Source organism: Amaranthus tricolor, chromosome 8 (genome assembly GCF_026212465.1).
Source record: "Amaranthus tricolor cultivar Red isolate AtriRed21 chromosome 8, ASM2621246v1, whole genome shotgun sequence".
NCBI classification, from domain to species: domain Eukaryota; kingdom Viridiplantae; phylum Streptophyta; class Magnoliopsida; order Caryophyllales; family Amaranthaceae; genus Amaranthus; species Amaranthus tricolor.
Genome location: NC_080054.1, coordinates 26,599,595 through 26,620,699, shown reverse-complemented (window position 1 = coordinate 26,620,699; position 21,105 = coordinate 26,599,595). Strand labels below are relative to the sequence as shown.

General features: G+C 34.5%; 4 protein-coding genes across 8 annotated transcripts in view; 2 read left to right on the top strand and 2 right to left on the bottom strand.

Annotated features, from left to right (window-relative positions):
- Nucleotides 1-274: 274 nt before the first annotated feature.
- Nucleotides 275-7,515, bottom strand: LOC130821173 (uncharacterized). Of its 2 annotated transcripts, XM_057686841.1 has the most exons (8): nucleotides 6,554-7,515; nucleotides 6,366-6,443; nucleotides 5,180-5,423; nucleotides 4,068-4,137; nucleotides 3,745-3,913; nucleotides 3,274-3,624; nucleotides 2,664-2,908; nucleotides 275-1,267 (listed from the first exon to the last, which is right to left on the bottom strand). In XM_057686841.1, exons 1-8 carry the CDS (start codon nucleotides 7,241-7,243, stop codon nucleotides 1,246-1,248), a joined length of 1,869 nt encoding a protein of 622 aa, XP_057542824.1. In that variant the 5' UTR covers nucleotides 7,244-7,515; the 3' UTR covers nucleotides 275-1,245. The 2 variants fall into 2 exon arrangements, with proteins under 2 accessions (XP_057542824.1, XP_057542825.1); XM_057686842.1 differs by lacking the exon at nucleotides 275-1,267 and having other exon boundaries at nucleotides 2,414-2,908.
- Nucleotides 7,516-9,575: 2,060 nt separating this feature from the next.
- On the top strand, nucleotides 9,576-14,321 carry LOC130821171 (probable sodium/metabolite cotransporter BASS1, chloroplastic). Its single transcript, XM_057686840.1, has 7 exons — nucleotides 9,576-10,204; nucleotides 11,682-11,822; nucleotides 12,554-12,709; nucleotides 12,797-12,918; nucleotides 13,019-13,186; nucleotides 13,780-13,840; nucleotides 13,946-14,321. Exons 1-7 carry the CDS (start codon nucleotides 9,761-9,763, stop codon nucleotides 14,111-14,113), a joined length of 1,260 nt encoding a protein of 419 aa, XP_057542823.1. The 5' UTR covers nucleotides 9,576-9,760; the 3' UTR covers nucleotides 14,114-14,321.
- A 1,743-nt stretch (nucleotides 14,322-16,064) lies between these two features.
- LOC130821170 (protein WHAT'S THIS FACTOR 9, mitochondrial-like) lies at nucleotides 16,065-18,260 on the top strand. The gene has a single exon (XM_057686839.1). The coding sequence runs from the start codon at nucleotides 16,092-16,094 to the stop codon at nucleotides 17,289-17,291; it is 1,200 nt and encodes a 399-aa protein (XP_057542822.1). The 5' UTR covers nucleotides 16,065-16,091; the 3' UTR covers nucleotides 17,292-18,260.
- A 706-nt stretch (nucleotides 18,261-18,966) lies between these two features.
- The window catches only part of LOC130821169 (DExH-box ATP-dependent RNA helicase DExH7, chloroplastic), a 39,620-nt gene continuing 37,481 nt past the window's right edge, over nucleotides 18,967-21,105 (bottom strand). For 2 of the 4 annotated variants that reach the window (XR_009045299.1, XM_057686838.1), the window contains one exon: nucleotides 18,967-19,298. The gene's annotated coding sequence lies outside the window, so the exon portion shown is untranslated. Of the gene's footprint in view, nucleotides 19,299-19,457; nucleotides 19,548-19,623 lie in introns of all 4 variants that reach the window. The other 2 variants (XR_009045301.1, XR_009045300.1) reach the window with 2 other exon arrangements.

Sequence of the window (21,105 nt, the reverse complement as noted above, 5' to 3'; positions counted from 1 at the left end):
TATTCTTAATTTGTATTTTTTATTATTAATTTATAAGTTAAAACAAATTCAGGTGGGATCTTCTTTGATTCGTCTCAACGCAAGAATTATTCATATTAACTTTCCATAATTTTTAATTATGCACAATTAAAATTATTAAGGATTGAATAAGTACAAAGAATAGAATTCATAAAGCAAATGAGTCACTTGTAGTGAATAGGAGGGAGTATAAGTTTTGTCAACATAATAAATCCACTTTTAAGTGGTTTTTTTTAGTTATCAAAAAATGTCTCTTTTTATATCTATTTTTGAGAAAAATTGAAATTAGTAAGCTAATTTATCAAAAAAATGGACAAAAAAAGTTAAGTTTCAAATTATTTTAAAAATAAGCATGTAATTTTCAAATCTATAATTTGGGCTGTTTCGCAGTTACTAAATGCGAATAGGTGAAAAAAGCAAAGGAGTTGTTCGCAGTTAGTTGACTTGTTTGACCTTGTTCGCAGTTACTGACTGCGTACAACATCGCCCATAATTACACCAGCAGCTCCCTTCATTTCCATTTTCCCCAAATTCAAAACCCTAGCTTAAACAACTCGACATTCCCCTTACAAAAACCACTATTAGACTAGCTTCAATCCATCAATTCTTACATGTCTCTTGAAATTCTTACAACCTACACCAGATGTTGCATATGGATCACGGTGGAATTTTGCACGCCGAATGCGCAAACACACCGAGATCGATCTAGGATTCTACCGGGATCAGTTAGACCTGCTGCGACCCAACCAGGTAGATATTTCAGTACTCATTAAAATTATTGCAATTTAATTAACTCATCATTTACAGTTTTCGTAACATATATTATAGTTTTTGTGGGACCTGTACCCTGCCAAAGCCTACGCAGCTGTGCCCGAGCACTCGGGGATTCAGTCAGGTGCGTAAAGGGCTTCTATGCCACACATATGCTTCGACATTGTCGAAGTACATCTACCAGAGCGCGTACTGCGCCAATATGGGTTGGTACAGGGCATTCCACCGCTTTACGACACTGAACCCGAGTTGCACCTGATTTCGCGCAAGAATCAGGGTACGACGAACTGGATGGAGATCAACGGGCGCCACATCGCTCGTTGGGATCATAGACTGGAGCTGCTAGCCCAAGGTGTGCCGATCAATGTTGTTGGCGCACCTACTACACCTGACTACATGCCATGGTTCCTCTCCATCACTCGCCGATGGATGACACCACATGGCATCATCGCAGCGTCACATTATGCTCCTGTTGCGCCTACAATGACCCAATTTGTAAGTTTCATTTGCATTCAAATGATTAAGTTGCCGATTACATAATATAATATTACATTAACTAAATATTAATTGCAGGCACAAGGTGTGGCAGCCAGTGATGCAGTATAGCCACGAGGAGCCGGTGAGGGAGATTGCGCAAGGCATGCTCGTCGACACGCAATTTCAGCACTTCATACCGGAAGTCGCTGCGAAGTCATCACTGGCTACTGCCGATGTGCACGTCTCATCTCTTGCTTATGACTTTCATTTAGACGAGATGGACCTTTCATACCCCCGTGACGTTACGGGGACCTCGCGGGCTGGGCCATCCCAGCCATCACAGTGCCAGTCCCCTCCTCTACTATAGCGACACACGAACACCTCTTACTACCGTAGAAGGCATAGGAGACCAACTCACTTGGATAGGGTAGATGAGGGTGATGAGCATTAGCGTTAGGTTTTTGTGTGTTTAAATTGACTATGTGTATATATATATATTATAATAAAAAAATATAATAATAATAATAATAATAATAATAATAATAATAATAATTTAATAAATATAATTATATTTGTATGTCAACTGACAATATAATATTGTTTCAAATTTGTAATGAAATATTTTTTTAAAGAATTCTACTTAATTTTTTTTTGTTATTTTTTATTTAGAACATTTATTTATTTTATATATATTTGCAACCATCTTTTTGTAAGGAAATAGTTTTTTTTAAAAGAATACTACTTAAATCTATTTATTATAATTTTTTTATTCATAATATATATTTATTTTATAAATATTTGCTCTCATCTATTTTTATTTTTATTTTTATTTTACATTGAACTATAACGTCAAATATCACATTTATTTGTTACATTTATTGGTATTACTCATATATCTATTGCCATTTTATAACGTAGTTAACTATTTGTTATATATTACCTACATACTATATTATTTATGTATTAATATGACATGTAAATGTTATTTAAATTACATAAGTATTATGTTTATTAATATGTTATTGGATGATATATATATATACATTATTTACCAAGTGATATATATATATATATATATAATAAATTTTATAATCTAATTAATTTTGGAGTCAACAAACTCGTGCACTTTTCCGCAATACAATAGAAGTTTTGTAAGTTGGCTAAACTTGTGGACTATCATCTTATTTCTCTCATTGTCTACACATTTTTAACCTTCAGTTTTGTAAGTTTCCGCAGCATAAACATGTAGAAATACAAGTTTCTTGTGCAGGAATAAATCGTACAAGTACACAAGAATTACTCGTTTGTCCCACTTAATTTGCTATACAGTAATTTGTTAGTGAAACATTTTAATCTAAATGTAGCAAATTGAGTAGAACAGATGAATAGTATTTTACTTGAGAGAGGAATAGGATCCACGTTTACTGGAAGGAATCATGAATGAGGCAACAGTTTCATCCATCTGTAATCTTTGGCGCCATGATGATTTCTGGCATCGCACCAATGCATTCGCTCCACTCCATACAGTGCGCGCGTTGTTTTGGAAGAGGGTGCTGCATAGCCTTAAGACCATTGGGTTTTCGAGATCACGAAAAGTCTCCAACATTCTTTGCTTCTGACGTTTCTTCTCCAACTCCAGAAGCTGAAACAAATTATTCATGTTAATTCATTAATCAACATTCCATGTATGGGGTATTTGACAATTGACTTTTGGGCGTTGGCTATTGGCTAGCAACTGTTTGTGGAGATATTTAGTAAATTTGAGTTTTGGCTGCCTATTAAAGAAAAAGTGGGTCAATAAGCCAAAAACGAACCAAAAAAGCTAGCTGGAGCAGCTTTTTCATTTTGGCTTAAAGCCAGCTTTTTAACTGTTTTAAAAGTCATTTACCAAACACTTTTTTGACTGTTTGACCAACCAACAAGCCAAAAGTCAAAAACCCACCAAAAATCTAAGCCAAAAGCCGTAAACCAAACGCCCTTATGACAGAGATAGAGACAACTCTATACCTCGTGCCTCTGTTGCAAGTATCCTGAAGATTGTGATTCAGGTTGGAGCAACAGTTGCTTATGATTATCGCTGTTATGTCTGCTCCCTGATTCATCCTCGGATTTTGCTTCATTAAGAGAATATAACTCCACATCACCTCTATCACTTGGTGCTGACTTCTCCGAAATATCACCAGATCTCTCAGATTTATCACGTCTATCAACCTCCGACCTGTGCTCTTTAAGGTGCTGTGACAAAATTGCATCATGTCTCGTCTCTCCATCTTCCATTTCGACATCTGCTTCTCCATCAGGAGAAGTGTCCATATAAGATGAAGTATCCTCCGCTGGACTCTCAATGCGTACAATCTCCTATAGCAGATGTGAAAATTAAAAGGCATTAAGAAAATCAGAACGAAAATAACTACGGAAAATAACACGTAAACGAGAGGTCATATGTTAATGAATTGCCACACACTACACATTACACACCTGTTGCTTGTATGCTTCAGGCAGCCTAGTCTTCAGAAGTTTTATCGGAGGTGTCGCAGCTTGACCTCCAGCATCAATTATTGCTTGTGCTTCGCGTGCCACACGCTCACGTCTTTTACGCTTCATTATGCATATTGCACAAAGACAATCATCTTTGTGCCGCTTGACTCTGCATATTTTCAATCAAGGTTAAGACATCAGCACATAAATTCAAGGCACATAGAAAACATAATTTGCTGTGTATATTGAAAATATAACTACATATTATATGTATTTTAGCGTTGCAAGTTCAATAATTGCCATTTGAGACCTTAGAAACATACCCCTTTCCTTTCTTAAGCTTTTTTCCTTGACCTGAAGTTGTTGGTTCATCCAAAGCAGTGCCATCACCGCCTAAAAAAACAAAATGAGCTTCTATTATACTTCCTCCGTTCCATATTACTCATAGTGTAAAAATGCAGTAACGGTAAAATGAAATCACCTCCAAATCACATTAACATATGACACTGGGTTAAATTCAAGGCTTTAACCAACTGATTGGTTTGACTAATTTTGGTAACATTAATTCATGGTTAATAGTTGTTCATTTGTTTGACAAGTAAGAAGGCATGTAATGAATTGAATATTATATTAGTTGTTTAAGTTGTACATTAATTACATGTCACGAATGTCTTTTGACTTAAAAGTAATGTAAAATCCTCTATCTTAAAATATTTTTATTTGCTACACATTGGAAATAGAAGGATGTAGCCCAATCTTCGGCTCAATTTGTCCAATTTGTCTACCAAACACCAAAAACACTAAATGGTAAAACTAGAATAATCCTAATTAATATAACTTTCCCTTTCCCTTTCTTACAATTCACTAATCACAACCTCAAAAATTATTCTTTCCTAGCTATTTAGCAATTTGACTATACTCCCACTTGAAAATTAAAAGTTTAACTAGCTTTAAATGTAAGAGATAAAGTAGCATAAATGTTAATACTAAAACAATGGTTGTATGTGTAGCCATAATATATAACAAAGAAAGAGAGAAGAAATCTACTTGATTGTATAAAACGTTTATATCTCACCCGTAAGGCTTAGACCAACACATAAAATAAAAGCGTTAAAACTGTCAAGGAACCAATTCAACCAAAAGTTTAAGCCGATGGTTGAGGCTCCAGTATATAGTATATATGTTATATATACTCTAACACACCCTCTCACACGAGAGGCCTTTGGGCTAAGAATGTGGATGCAGCACATCCCCTCCTCATACATGGCGCTAAATATTTCACTTTAAATGAGAGGTGGTTAAGATTCGAACCTATGACCTCTTGTCACAATAGCTTCTGATACCATTTCAAGGAACCAACTCAACCAAAAGCTTAAGCTAATGGTTGAGGCCCCATGATATGTTATATACTCAACAAAAACAGATATTTGCTCACCCATGATCTTCTTAGTATGTTCTGTGTATAGTCCTGCCGCCACCCAATACTTCATAAAGTTCTTTTTCACTCGCTTCATCAGGTCAACAATATAGTCGCCTTTACTGTTATACTTGAAGCAGTTATCCCATATGTACTGAACATCCTTATAGACATCCTCAGAATCCATGTACTTTGTTCCACTTTCAAGATTGCTACGGACAGTGCCAAAATCCATTGGTGTATCAATGACATCAAAGTAATCCTAGATAAAAGCCACAAAGTACACACTTCAATTAAACAAAATTTCAAATAGAACTTCATTTCACAGAGCTAATTATAGAAATTTGAATGCCACCCGAAAAACTAGTTGCAATACAAGACTATTGACCACTTTCACGAGTTTTAGATCAAAGCAAGATAGTTCCTTAAACCATTCCTATTAGACAAGAGAATAAATAAGTAATTCAAATTCATCAAAAGCAAGATAGTTCATCACCCTTATTAGATCATTACATAAACTGGTAAATTTAGATTGAGCATCAAACACTAATACAAGAGACATAGTACCCACAAGCACATGTATATACAAAAACACTTTAGGTTTATAGTTCCTCAAACAAGACAACCAATTCATAAAGGCATAGGATTTTAAAGTAAACTATAATCACCCTGAAAAATAATGACTGTTTGTTTGATTGTAGGTACCAAATGTGGTAGCAGTAATGTTATGTAGTGTAAATTTTCGTGAAATGAACCACGTCATTCTCACGGTGACAAAACTATGATCATAAAGAACTCATTACCACCTGCATTGAAATATGTTTTGGGAAGAAAATGAGAGTAGAAGTGGAAAAGGCATGACTATTAAACTTACAAAGAGATTCCCTAACAAAAATGCACCAACTTTTCATTACCATTATCACCATTTAATACCACCGCCAACCAAACAGAGCATTAAATTAGGTCCAACTTGGTCCTCTTCCACTTATCGGTACTTCAATTCAACGCAATTGAACACTACTATTTTCAATTAGGTTCAATTCAATGTGGTTCAATTAAAGAGAACAGTGGGTCATAATACAAGAAAAACCTAACTCTATCCTCAAACGTAGACTAGAGATCAACAACTACTTAATAGGTTAGAATATTAAGCCATCCAATGAAAAGAATAAGAGAACATCAAAATCATAGACAACAGACTCACGGGTATTCCTAGCTCAACAGGATTCACAGGTACATTGAAAGGTTCAGCAGCATCCATTTTCATAATCTTCTTAATCACCTGATAAACAACAATCAAATAAGTATAAATCATACCACTCAAAAACATCAAAATCTCAATATCATTTATTCATTCATCAACAAAAACAACAAACAACCTCAAATCTATACCTCTAAAGAAGTCTCCAGTTCTTGTTTGTTCAATTTCGACTCTCGTCGAGGTAACCTCTGTTCTTGTTCCTCAATCTTCTTCGCCTCTGGTGATTTCCCATTACCATTACCACTAACACTACCATTACCACCATTTTCTTTACCGTCCTGCGGACTTGAACTTTTCGAAGACACAACTATCTTAATACCAGGAGATTTCTTAATTTTATCCTCCGATTTATCACCTACAACAGAAACCTCCTTGTCTTGTTTGTTATCCACCACATTAACAACTGGATTCTGAATTTGAGCCTCAGAAGAAGCAGCAATCTGAGGAGGGTCTAATGGTGATTTAGGCGCTGCTTTGAGCTTAAGCTTTACACGCCCATAAACAGCAGTAGGAGGAGGTCTTTGAAAAACCCCTTCAGGCCTTATACTCACCACTTGCTCTTTCTTCTCTACAGGTGTTTCCACTTCCATAACTGGAACTGATTTTTTGGGTTCTTCTTCTACCTTTGCCTTTTCTTTTCCTTTTTCATTTTCGTTTTCTTTTACTGGTTCCGGTTCAGATTCCGACTCCGACCCAGAAATCTCATCTGTGTTTCCACTTTCAACATCGTTTTCTGGGGAATCATCAACTGTTTCAGTTGCAAGATTTGGAGATTTTTGTTTTTTGCTTTTACCCTTCTTATTTCCACGCTTTCGCTTCATTGATGGTTGCTCAGATTTGCAATTGAGCAAGGAATTGAAAAAATCGAAACCCTAGAATTGTAGGATTGGCGAAAGTGAAGAAATTGAGAGAACAGTGGATGATTGGGTTGTAAAGATGCCGGGAAAAAAAGTTTGAATTTTTGATTTGATCTTCTCGCTCTATAATTTGTGAGTAAGTTTTCAATTACGAATACGAAATTCGGATTAATTTTGGTTATTTTTTTTTTGGGGGGTTTCTTGTTTATAGTTCTGTCGCGCAGACAGCCTCGTAAGTCCTATTAATATATCCCTTTGTAGAAATAAAATTGTGGAATCAACTAAAAAAAAAGAATTGTGGAATGACACAATACGGATTAAAATTGATGGGTTATTATTTAAAATTTTTGACCGTGACTTAAAAATGATTTAATATGAAAATACTGTAATAAAAAATGGGAAAATAAATAAATGAGACGAGGGATGTTAATAGATATTGGATTCGACCAGAATTCCTGGATCCGTATCCGTTTTTGCGGGTCTGGGTTCTTAAAAATTGGACCCATCGGATCCGGATTCGTTTTATATTCTGCCGATTCGGGTCCGAATCTCAAAAAATGCCCAGACTTGGACCCGTTTTTATTAACACTAAGTGTTACTGGGCTATATAGCAAAAGCCCTTCCAATTTCTGTCTTGTCCCTCCTAAGAATATTAGTGTTTGCATTAGTCTCAACTTTGATGTTAGTCAACGATGGTCTTTTAAATATGATTGTAATTCTCACTGATACGAAGTATATCTAACTATTATAGTTTGCTAGTGCTTTTTTTGTACCTCGGATGCTGTTAGTTTGCTTGTTTTTGTAACTACGATTAAGGATATCATGACAATTAAGGATTTGATTGTGTTTGCATTAGTACTTGTTTTAATCCTCAAGTCATAATAAATATATAATTATCATTAGTCAATGAATTTAGCTTTACCACAATGTCACTACGATCCAAAATACAAAAAATTGCAAAAAATAGTCAGACTTGTTTTGAACCCAAATTCGAATATGGGTCTTGAAAATCTAGACTCGCAGATCCAATCTGGGTTTGATAAAATATATAATACGGAAATAAGAGTGTTTGGCCAGTGAATACTGATTTTGTATTAAGTTATGAAAAAACAAAGGCACCTACTTATACAAGATTGAGTAGTCTAATCTAGGAAACAAAATAATTACACAATAAATAATATTTTCTAAATATGTTGAATATACTTTCCTACACTCCCCTCAAGTTAGGTCTTCGAGTCATCAATACCTAACTTACACAATGTTTGTTCAAAAGCTTCTGAAGTAACTGCCTTTGTAAGAATATCTGCCAGCTGATCTTTTGATCTTACAAAGGAAATGCTTATGATTTTCTTCTCAAGTTTCTTCTTTATAAAAAGCCTATCGATCTCAACATGCTTGGTGCGATCATGTTGAACTGGGTTTTCAGAGATACTGATTGCTGCTTTATTATCACAAAACAATTTGCAAGCCTTCTTTTGTGGGAAGTGTAGTTCACATAGGAGCTTCCGTATCCATATGATCTCAGTTATTCCTTTGACAATATCACGAAACTCTGCCTCTGCACTTGATAATGCAACTACCTTTTGCTTCTTACTTTTCCTTGTAACTAAATTTCCCTCAACCAATGTAAAGTACCAAAAAGTGAATTTCTTATCATCTCGATCTCCTGCCCAGTCTGTATCTGTATAGGCCACAAGATCTAAGTGATTATTTTTCCTGAATAGAATGCCTCTGCTGCTTGTACCCTTCAGTTACCTTAAAATCCTCATAACTGTTGTCATATGTTGTATTTGTGGTTGATGCATAAACCTGCTCACTACTCCAACTACATATGCAATGTCTGGTTCTGTATGAGAGGGATAGATAAGTTTACCAACCATTCTATGATATTACCCTTTGTTTGCTAGTTTTTCTTCTTCAATCATCTGGAGACCATGATTTGCAATAATGGGTGTCTCTATAGTGTATACATCAATTAACTTAAACAACTTGTTCTAATTACTTTTTTGACACTGTTAATCGTCCAACCTTATTTTATATATTGCGATTAACGTGTTATCAAAAATACGGGTAAGCGGAATCTTGTTTGAATCACTTAATCGCATATTTTTATGATATTAAGTTTTTATAATTTTTAAATGTGTATAGTTTAATATATAAATAATCAAAATAACACATTAAATTGAATAAAAAGTCAAATATAACATATAAAATTGCGTAAAAAATCAAATGTAGGAAGTATAATATAATAGAGAGAATATATATGGAGGGTCTACTTCACAAGAACATCACTCTTGTGGTACTAGTGAGGTTGTTGTTATCACTATCACTTATCATCAATCATTATTCACATGGATATCATCAAAAATTGTCTACATTTGAATCAAAATATCTCTACCAAAATAATACTCATACTCGTTCTTGCTCCTCTTGTTAGTATAACACCAATTCACTTCCCAGAAAACCCCAAATCAATCAGCCATGTCTATTTCATCATCATGGTGTATAAACTCAACTACCCATCTCTTCCCAATCCATAATCACCCCTCAAAATTCACCCTCCTTAAACCCTTTACAAATGTGACTTTAATTCCTATTGCAAAACCCACAAACACTAACTTATCATCCTCAAAATTGGGAATTAAATGTGTAAATGCGAACCAAAACTACGATCCCACAATTGAAGATTGTACAGAAAAAAGGATACCCAGATGGCAGAAATTGGTATCAAATGCAGCAAGTTTGTACCCTGTTTATGTGAGTGTTGGAGGAGTTATTGCGTGCTTAAGACCTTCAACTTTCTCATGGTTTGTTAATAAAGCTCCTTTCTCTTACAGTCTATCCCTTGGTTTGATTATGTTATCTATGGGTTTGACACTCCAGCTTAGGGATTTGCTTAATTTATTCAAGCAGCGCCCTTTTACTGTAAGTTTTCCAATTTACATAGAAGTTCTTTTTGTTTTTGGTTTTTTTGCTTCAATTTTTCTGGGCTTAAACTATATTAGTCTGTTCATTAGAAACTGCTACAAATTTTTTGTTGGGTTTTTGATTTGGATTTGGAGAGAATTATGACAAAGATTTGAAATGTTTGGAAACACAACTTTGTTATGGGTAGGGGTCTTCAATGGGCCGATAAGGACCGAGCGGGGCTTGTGTAAATACCGACTGGATTGGAAAGCCCGGCCCGGCCCGGCCCAATTTTATTACTAAAAATTATTTTAATTTTCATTTATCAATTTATAATAATTAAATAATCGATTATAATTAAATTAAAAAAATATTAATAATAACATATTATCATTTATAATATTTAAATTATCTATTAATTATGTTATTTATAAAAGCCTATTTTCACCTTTGTTGAGTCCTTGTATAGCTAGCTTCATTTTAATTACAGTAGAATCTGTTTTTGGCTTGACCGCTCAAAAGCCTCTCTAAAAAGGGTCGGATAAGGACTCAAAATGGTGACCCACCCATTGAACACCCCTAGTTATGGGTAAGGTTGCGTATTGCCAACCCCAAACCTACATAGGTCATGGGTGGGACTTGGGAGTCATTTAGGGCTTGTTCGGCGCAAGATAGCTATAGGGTAGCTATTATCTGTCTACAATTGTAGATGTTGGGTACTTGATTGTCTATTTAGATTTGTAAATTATTACTGGTCGATAAAAGTAGCGGTTATAGTACTTATTGGAGTATAAATTGATAAGAAATGTTGATAAAATCTGAAAAATGTTTGATTTTGGAACAAGTAATTACTTTCTGAAAACATCTACTAGCACGGAATGGACCGCTAAATGCTACCTAAACTCTGTTGTTACTTTATTGAACACTTGTATATTTTTTAGTAAGTAGTGGTTCAGCCTCATTAAATCATCAATAGTTGCTTAAATTGCTACGTCGAACACACCCTGAACGCTATTGGAGTAATGGAATATTGTAGGTTATACGCGGGTATATCAAATGCGTGGATGAGAATTGTCTTGAGAGTATGGGGCATCTCCGAAAAAGATACGTAGTAAATTTAGTAGGACGATTTAATAATGAATATTTAGCAAGTTTAGAGGAACGGATTCAGGGTGAGTAATTAATTATTATTATTATGATTATGGGATGGAAGCAGTGGAAGTTCTAAGCATGTTTAACATATTCGATTGCATAGGGCTCCGAAAAATTAGGAGTCTTAATATTAAATTACGTAATATATGTTAAGTTTTCATAAATACAAAGTTGTTAGAAAACATCATAAATTTTGAAATTGCATAGGACCTTTAAAGAATTTATCAATTTTTGCTCCGTCTCTGGATGGTAGTTAAACGCAACAATCCTTGAACAAACTCTCTGCATCTTCCTTTTCATTGGCTTCCTTAGAATGAGTGTATTGTTTGTTATTTTGTTGTAGATACTGGTCGGCTGCATTGCTCAGTATATAATTATGCCATCAATGGGAGTAGTTGTTAGCAAATTCTTAGGACTCCCACCAGCTCTATCTGTTGGCTTAATACTGCTAGCTTCTTGTCCAGGAGGGACTGCATCCAACGTGGTGAGAATACTTTCCTATTGAGAATCCTAATCATGTCTTGCAAAATGTATAGAACATTTGCCATTCTTTGTTGATGTACGTAACATGTTTAGTACAACAATTATATATTTGTTGTCCAAGGTTGATCACTTTGGGGGTGTTTGGTTCATGACTTTTTGCATAGCTTTTTGGTTGACTTTTGACTTTTGTGACTTTTGGTTGGTCAAACAATTGAAAAAAGTGTTTGGTAAATAATTTTTAAACCAAAACAAAAAAGCTACTCTAGTTAGTTTTTTTATTGGGTTTTGGCTTATTGACCCACTTTTTTGCTAATAAACAGCTAATACCTAAATTTAACAAACATCTCCATAAACAATTAGTTTTTTCAACTAGCTTGAAAGCCAACAAAAACAGCCAACATTGCCAGCTGGTCAAACAAGCCAACTGAAAAAGCCAACAACCAAAAGCCAATAGCTAAACATCCCCTTCATCTATTAAACATGGCTTAAGCCAGACGTCATAAGGGTCCATAAAAAAAGTCCTAAAAGATGAAAATTCTTTCACCGTAAATAAACCTGGTTTCTTATATGATTTGTACAAGACGAAATTTAGCACTATTTCATGATCGAAAATATCATGCATATTTTTCAATTTGTTTCTAAGGGTATGTTATGTCCTATTTTATCTAGGGTCAATAAAAAGGCAAGAACGGTCGTTTACTAGCTAACTGCCTTGATGAAATAGTGTTGCAGGTGACTTTAATCGCTCGTGGGGATGTCCCCCTATCGATTGTAATGACTATGTGCACAACTATTGCCGCTGTACTAACCACTCCTCTTCTTACCAAATATCTAGCAGGAACTTGTGTTCCTGTCGACATTATTCAGCTTTCTATTAGCACATTGCAGGTAACGCTTGCATTTTGTGTGGCATCTTTAGACCTAAGAATTACAATTGTAGTCTAATTATTCCGGTCTATGCGCAATATGATCTAGGTGGTTGTTGCACCAATTTTTTTGGGTTCGTTTTTTCAAAATACAGTTCCTGCTGCTGTAAGAGTCGTCACACCCTGCGTTCCGCTCTTTGCTGTCTTGACGTCATCTTTGCTTGCTTGCAGGTTCGGTTTAGCTTGATTTAGATAAATACTCTATGCATTACACTTGAATACTTTGGTTTGTTTTCTCGTTTATTTATTAAATTGTGTCTTGGGCATTCAGTGTATTTTCAGAAAACGTTGTTCGTCTCAAATCTATGATTTCCGCTACCAGTACATCATACGCATTCAATCTGGATCCAAATGTCCAGTGGAAAGCAATTATGTCCAGCGAACTGGGAATTACCATATTATCAGTTCTGCTGCTACATTCAGCGGGTTTTTTTCTAGGGTATGGTTTCGCAAATACTTGTATATAGCATGCTCGACAAGACACCATTTCGCACTTCTACTTTTGCTCAATAGTCTTAAATTTTTGTGATTCTAGTACTATCTGTTGGAAATACTTGATATGTGAGGAAGATCCCACATCTAGTGAATTATGGACTTGCATATAGTGCTTGGTGGGTAGTCTCCAAATACTATATGGTTTTGGGTAAAGAGTAAATCTCATATTGTATGCAAGTCAACACTCATTACTTGTGGGTTTGTGGGCCCGAGCCTACGGGTGCCCCGAGGGTGTGTTCACACGAGTGGGCCCATGGAGTGATTATGTGACAAGTTGTGTTGCTATGAAAATAATTGAACTTGGTTTCACTCCTTACAAGAACTGCAACCTTTGTAGTAGCTTGTTTGGTTCAATGACGGCGCCCCACGCGAGGGCATCTGGTTCAATCTTATTGAAACTGCTTATCTATTTGTAAGTAGGTTATGTGATGTATTATAGAAGCCGAGTCGTCTTCTACGTTCTATGAGAAAATAAACATTCAACTCAAGATGGGTTTTCTTCTCGTAATAACTTAACATCATCCTTTTACATTGCAGCTATGTCTACTCGTCTATTTGTGGCTTTCGAGAACCTCAAAGGCGAGCTATATCCATTGAGGTTTGTGACCTTATTTCGCCTAAATGTGATTCTAGGACCCATTTGAGGCAGTCATCAATTCCATGAATACGAAACATTTATGGGATTCATCACATTGTATTGCAGGTCGGGATGCAAAATTCATCCTTGGGTGTGGTTTTAGCAGCATCTCACTTCAGCTCACCAGAGGTAGCACTACCCGCCGCTATTTCGGCTGTCATTATGAATATAATGGGAAGTAGCTTAGGATTTGTATGGAGAAATATTGATCCTATTGATAGTGAAAAAGTATAATTATCTTTTATGTTTTAGTGATTGAAGGTATGTTAAATGTCTACTACATTAGGCTTGGAATTTGGAGGTTTAGTCACCCTTTGGCATGTACATATACTTATATTTTTTGTATCTTAATTGGTAAAGTACACTCCCTATTAGCATGGGTACCCATTGATTATACATATATACTTATATTATGATTATAAAAAAGATGTTATTGATGGCTTATGATTGTGTGATCGGTTGATCACACATGATCTCCTAAATTAAGAGGCCTTAAGTATTGTTTTGTTATTGTGTTATGTTGCTTTTGTTTTAGTTTAAGTAGTTTTTCGGTCTTGTGATTGTGGAAAATGTAAAATAAATAGGATCTTATTTCGCCAATGTGCAAAATCTATTTTTTGAATCTAGTCTTAGCTCTTGAAAGAATATGAATGGTCTAGATAATGACCGATCCTTTTTACGACCTGTTAGGGCTGAGCCCCATAACTTATCTTTATTTATTCAAAATTTTATTCGACACTTAATTTTTTTTCATTATTTCATTTCTTTTATTAAGTTGGCAACCACATAAAAGTTGTTCTAGATTTTGCTGCAATGATCATATGAGTACATTTGTGCATGAAGTAATATACAAATAAATGAATAATATCTACGATGAAGTTAGTCATTGGGAAGTTTAATTGTTGCAACAATTTTGATATTTGGCAAGTAAAAAGTATATATTGATTCAAAAGAAACTTTATGAGGCACTTAATGGAGTTAAGTTAAGTTAGAGGTCACAACGAATTTAAGATATAAATTTAAAAGTGTTGTCAACTATGTGTTTCAAATGAGGTTTTAAGTGAGGTTCTTAAAAATATGACAACTATAAAATGTGGGAGAAGTTGGAATGTTGTAATTGGCAAAAAGTGTCACCTATCGATTAATTTTAAATTCTAGTATTCTACGATTTTTTATTGGAGAAAGGTAAACATAATATTTGAAGAAATAAAGATTAAGAAGGCTATAATTTAATTTTTATATTTTTTTTGGATATAGGGTAAATTTAAGGCTTTTTTTTCGAAAGAGAAACTTGCTTTTCGGTTGAGATGAAATTCGATTCTCACAAAGACTGTATTTTAAAAATTAATAGATATTATATTAGGACAATAATTTGACTTTAAAAAAAAAACAAATGTTATTCACATTATTTTTTTGTCTCCCTGAAGTCGATAATGATCACTTTTTCTCTGACAAGTAGGGATGGTCATGGGTCCAGGACCCTGTTGGACCCGCTCCGGACCCGCCCTTTTTTAAGGGTTTGGGTCTTAATTTTTGAGACCCATCGGATCCGGGTCGGATCTAGATCCAAAAAACATTTAACGGGTTCGGGGATCCGGACCCGGACCCTAAACTTTTAAATTTTACATTATGAATTTCTGATTTCTAAATTTTAATATTAATTTTTTTATTTATTAATATATAAGGCCTTGAATATTGATTGCCTAATTTGCCTTCTCATTAATCTCAATCCAGTATTTATTTTGTAATGTTATGGAATATAAACTATGTATCTCATTTAGTCTTTTATATTTGATTTTTAATTATGTATTTAGACAAGTGTTTTTACGTTTTATTAATTATTTTGTATTTGAATTTTATGGACTCGAACAAGTGTTTGTAATACAATAATAAGTTGCTTACAAAAATACAAAAAAACTCGCAAAAGGTTCAATTTTGACAAATCAAAGAGGCTTTGTATAAGACCCATTAAGGACCCTAGACCCGTCAGATCTGTAGGGTCTGAGTCTGGGTCTGGATCTGAAAAATTTTGGACCCTTAGGGTCCGGATTTGAATCTGAATTCGAATCCATAAAAAATAAAAAGGTCCGAGTCCAAATCTGGCCAGACCCGTTCCAGACCCGCCAATAACATGTCATTGTCAATAAGAATTTTAGAGATATGAATATTATTTAGGAAAAGGCACTTACGAAGTGAGGTGATTGAAACCGTGATGTCATTGAAGCGCAAAGTATGGAGTCTTTCTCCTTCATTGTCGAAGCTCCTCCCTCGCTTCTTCCTTGGCAGAACCTTCATTGATGCAAGAATCAAATGGGTACGAGATCCTTACCTTGATTTCGTGGTTGAGAGGGAGAAAAACCTTCTTCCTTGTCTCTCTCTCAAACACCTTCTCCTTTCTTCCCCTTCTTTCTCTCTCCCTATTTCTGTCGCATCCCTCTATAAATCTGCCTTAAACCTTCCTTCACACACTACTGCCCTTTATTTTTTCCATAGATATCCTTCTCTTTTCACTTTGGTTCCTCCCCTTGTCCAACTTTCTTCTTCTTTTCTTACCCTTCATGGTGAAGAACAAGAAATACATGATTCTATGGAACAAAAACTATCTGCTGCTCAGAGGTTAGTTCAGTTCTTAATGCTTACTCAAACTTGTAGAATTCCTCTCACTATTATCGATAAATTCAAATTTGATCTGGGTTTGCCTCATAATTATCTTCTTGATCTTGTTTCTTATTTTCCCGAGTATTTTAGGGTTTGTAATTTGAACTATAATGAAAACAATGAAATGGGTAATTTTGAAAATGGTGAAAATGTTGAAATTGGATTGGAGTTGATTAATTGGAGGGAGGAACTTGCTGTTCCTGCAATTTCGAAAACATTGTTTGGGAGTGAATTAGGTTATAAAAGCGGAAGAAATGTGAAATTTCCCTTATCATTTGCACCTGGGTTTGATTTACAGAAGAAAGTAAAGGATTGGGTTGAGGAATGGCAGTATTTACCTTACATTTCACCTTATGAAGATGCATTTCATTTAGCACCCAGAAGTGATCAAGCAGAGAAATGGACTGTGGCTGTGCTTCATGAGATTCTGAGTCTTTTGATCTCAAAAAAGACTGAAATGAATAATATTTTACAATTAGGGGATTATTTAGGGTTTGGATTGAGGTTTAAGAAGGCCTTGATTCATCATCCAGGGATTTTTTATGTTTCCAATAAGATTAAGACCCAGACAGTAGTTCTTAGAGAAGCTTTTAGGAAAGATCTTTTGCTAGGTAATCATCCCTTAATGGGTATGCGCCACAGATATATTTATCTTATGAACAAATCTAGAAAAGGAAAGAAATTGGTGAGCAAACCTATTACACTTGCAATTTCTAACAACAAATCTGATATTTCAGCCATGAGAGGGGTTTAATAAAAAGGAAAAGGGTATAGATATGGATGAGAATTTTGATAGATCATGATAGTTATGGAGAGAAAAGCAATAGCCGAAGATATGTTATGATGATGGATGTTACGGGGAGTGTTAACCGTGTCGAAGATGGCCATTCTATTGTGCTATGGCTTAATAGAGATTGTATTTACAAGACTATTTATGCCATAGGATCTGTACTATCAATGGTGAAGCTAGTAGTTTAGGTGAGGCGAGGTCGGAAATGTCCATATTAACATTACAAAATGATTTTTAGGTGAAGGGGTCGAAAAACGCCAAGAGTGTAGGTGTTTAAGTGATTTTGTTATGTTGACAGCGAGACTAGCAAATACCGTTACTTCAACTAGAGTTGAAGTAATTTGTCGGCCAAATACCTATATTTTCATCGATTTTTATAGGTAGGCTGCGGCTAGCATTCGCTATTGTTCCATCCTTTCTCGATTCAAACATTAATCTTGTTGTTAAACCTTAGATAGTATAACATCGCGTCTAAATCATAGCCGACATATTACTTGCAATCTTCTTTTGATCATTCAAACACACCTTTTGTATCTTCTATGGAGACAATTTCTTGAATCAGGCAACAAGTGTGTGGACGGTTCAAAAACTTGCGTGCAAAAAACAGGGTGGAATGGGAATTTACTTGAACAAAGATGAAATTGAAGAAGAAAATTATACTTCTTATATTACTTCTCTTTGTATTTTCACTATTGTGTAGATATTTTTTTGCATTTGAATTTGTTATTATGTATTAGTACTTCCATTTAGCAAGTTTTCAAATTTCAAGTTGTATTATTATTTAATACTATCCTCCATTTATTTAATAGCTAAACTTATACCAAAAAAATTTCACGTAAAATGGAGAAGTTTAGCAATTAAAAAAATCAGAGGTAATATTTATTTATTGATAATTAAATAAAATAAGGTGTTTTTGATAATTAGTATCTATTTATTGTTTCTTAATTATTTTTTATTAAATTGTTTAAATTATTAATTAACAAAAATTATACAACAATATAAATACAAACTATTATTCAATATATATAGAATATAATATAAATATAAAAAAGTATCTACTACATAAAATACAAATATATAAATGTTTTTGTAAAATATATATCCCTAAGGGATAATCATAAATTCGCAAATTCCCTCAATAAATGTGAATTGTATTTTCTCGATAAAATCAAGTTAAATCTCCATTGATTTACACATGTATAAAGAAAAAAACTTACTGAATTCAATGTGATTCATATGAGATGCAATTAATTATCATTCAATAATTAATTATTTATAAGTGCAATTTTTGACCAAATAAAGAGTTCCAAGTACATAAAAAAGCTAAAAAAAAAAAATACATATCGTTTCATTTTCATTCTTCCAACATTCCTAAAAATAGTAGTTCTCCTACTGCTTAGTATTAATGGCTAGTTATACCTAACTCAGGAGAAGTGAATATACCGGTCATCATGCTTATATGTAGCCCTAAAGACTACTATATCATTTGCCATCTTTCAAAGTTCATATAACTTATGACATATAAACACTTAAACTAGTGTTGTCGAATCTTATTTTAATTGGAGCAAATATCACTTATTCTCAAGTAAAATTCAGATTTATTCTCATTGCCTTATCTGTTCTTTCAAGTTACCTTGTACTAAAAAACTTTTTTAACTATAAAATTATCAAAAAAGAATAATAATAAAGTTACAATAACTATGAGTTAAATATTCAAATAACGGTAAATATATAGGATCGAATCCAGATCAAATAAATATAGACCCAATTTCAAACCTAATCTTTACTATCTTGACTCTCATTCGAAGTAGGTCCAAAAAGACTTAAACTCCAACCCTTGAATTAAGGTCGAATTTAGTTCCAAACCCATCTCTAATCCCACCTCTTTCTTTATCTCCCCTTTGCTCCTCCCTCTTTCATCTATTCTTCATCCTTCTCATTTCTTCTTCTACATCATCTCTATCTTCTATCCTGCAAAAAAAAAGTAAATTGTTCTATTATAATATTTGTTCATACTATAATTTTAAAATGCATTAAATTTTATAAGATTGGTACTAAAAGATTTTATTGAATGTCTTTAATATTTATAGTTTAGATGCAAAATAATAAATAAAAAATACATCAACATACCCTAGCCCAATATTCTCTTTCTATAAAAATTCAATGTAGAGGCCTAGCGCAACCACTCCTCCCACTACCCCAAATACGACTACTATTCAACTGCAAGAAATTCAGAGTTGTCCATCATAAGAAACAAGTAGTTTGCAATTATATCAGGAACTGAAAAGAGTATTACTTCTCAAGTTGTGGATGCATGGGAGGATTTTATTCTGCGATTCTGGACTTGCAGTGGTAGGAAGGACTGGGGCTGTTACCGCAAATTGGAAATTGGGAACCATGAATTTTGAGGTAGATATTGAAGGGAATCTGCCGTTGAATCATTCTGAATTACCCTCAACATGATAATTCGGACCTTGTGGAAGTAGCATTCGCTGCTCAGTTTGCAAGTGTTCAATATGCCCACAGGCCTATCCTACTGTGTGAGCGCAATCATGCCTTTGTTTCAAAAGGAGACCCTATCACTATTCGATTTTCAATACAACAGTTGACATATCAAAGGTTTGCATAATAAATCCATCCAACGGCAATATTTCAAAGCATCCAATGCGGTGATTTAATCTGTCGAGTCATGGAGGTTTTGTGTCGATTATTAAGCCCTCAATAAGAAGGTGACCAGTATCCAATGCCAGTGATTGATGATGAACTTTCAGACTAAATCCATTGGTCCAAAGCATTCTCAAAGTTGGTTTTGAAGTTAAATATCATTAAATTTGGGTGAAGGGGATGATTTCACAAAACCACCTACAATAATCATGAATGGCACTGAATTCTTGGTTATGCCATTATACTAGCCAGCGCTCCAACTATTTTCCAGTTCCCATAATAAGTTTTTCTAACATGTTTGCCAATGCAAGAATGTGAATAGAAGGTCCTAATTTAGGCATGTCATTTTCGGTGCGGCAATTCTTCAAGAGACAGATATGATTTCCACCTCAATTCTACGCATGACAAATTCTTCTCAAGCATTTGTGTCAAGGTGGATGCTTCAGGAAATGAATTGGGAGTCGTTATAATGCAGCAGGACTACTTAATTGCACAGATTAATCAACACTAACAAATGTTAGATTTGTCAACAGAAAAAACCTCACATCACATCCCAGTCTGATTATGACAACCTCTGCCCATACCATCATAAATTTGGAAAAGTTATTTACTTGGATTGTGCAAGGCATGCCATGTAAACTCAGACCATTTGTCTAAGTACGCACGTTTGGTGGCACTCAAACACCCTTTTGCAACTCTTACAACAGCAGTTTATGTGTAAAAGAATATTGTGCATCCATGTTTCCTAATAAATATCATAGGGTAGAGACATAATGTTCATGAGTATTTCTAGCAATAATTATTTAGGTTTCATGGGACACAATGCAGATAAATGGTATATCACCCTCAATCAGATGGGACTGGAGTATAGGAAAACAGAGATTGTATTATGAGAGGCTTGAAGCTTAACTTAGATGCTTCATCAATGGGTAAACTGTGTCTGTAACCGTAAGCGGGCGAAGGTGTTGCATTGGGAACACTTTTGTTACAACACATCCCACATTCTATTAATGCTACATTTTAAATCCGTGTATGCGAAGGGCTCCACCCTACAAATTCAAATTAGGCGTGGCTCTACTGTGAAAAGCTTGAAGCAGTTGCTAGCAGAACGAGA

Coding starts and splice junctions, on each gene's coding strand:
- LOC130821171 (XM_057686840.1), top strand. CDS start 9,761: ATGTCTATTTCATCATCATGGTGTATAAACTCAACTACCCATCTCTTC. Junction 12,710..12,796: donor TTTCTATTAGCACATTGCAG/GTAACGCTTGCA, acceptor AATATGATCTAG/GTGGTTGTTGCACCAATTTT. Junction 12,919..13,018: donor TCATCTTTGCTTGCTTGCAG/GTTCGGTTTAGC, acceptor TTGGGCATTCAG/TGTATTTTCAGAAAACGTTG.
- LOC130821173 (XM_057686841.1), bottom strand. CDS start 7,243: ATGAAGCGAAAGCGTGGAAATAAGAAGGGTAAAAGCAAAAAACAAAAA. Junction 6,444..6,553: donor AACTGGAGACTTCTTTAGAG/GTATAGATTTGA, acceptor GTTGTTTATCAG/GTGATTAAGAAGATTATGAA. Junction 3,625..3,744: donor CTGAAGCATACAAGCAACAG/GTGTGTAATGTG, acceptor CATCTGCTATAG/GAGATTGTACGCATTGAGAG.
- LOC130821170 (XM_057686839.1), top strand. CDS start 16,092: ATGTCATTGAAGCGCAAAGTATGGAGTCTTTCTCCTTCATTGTCGAAG.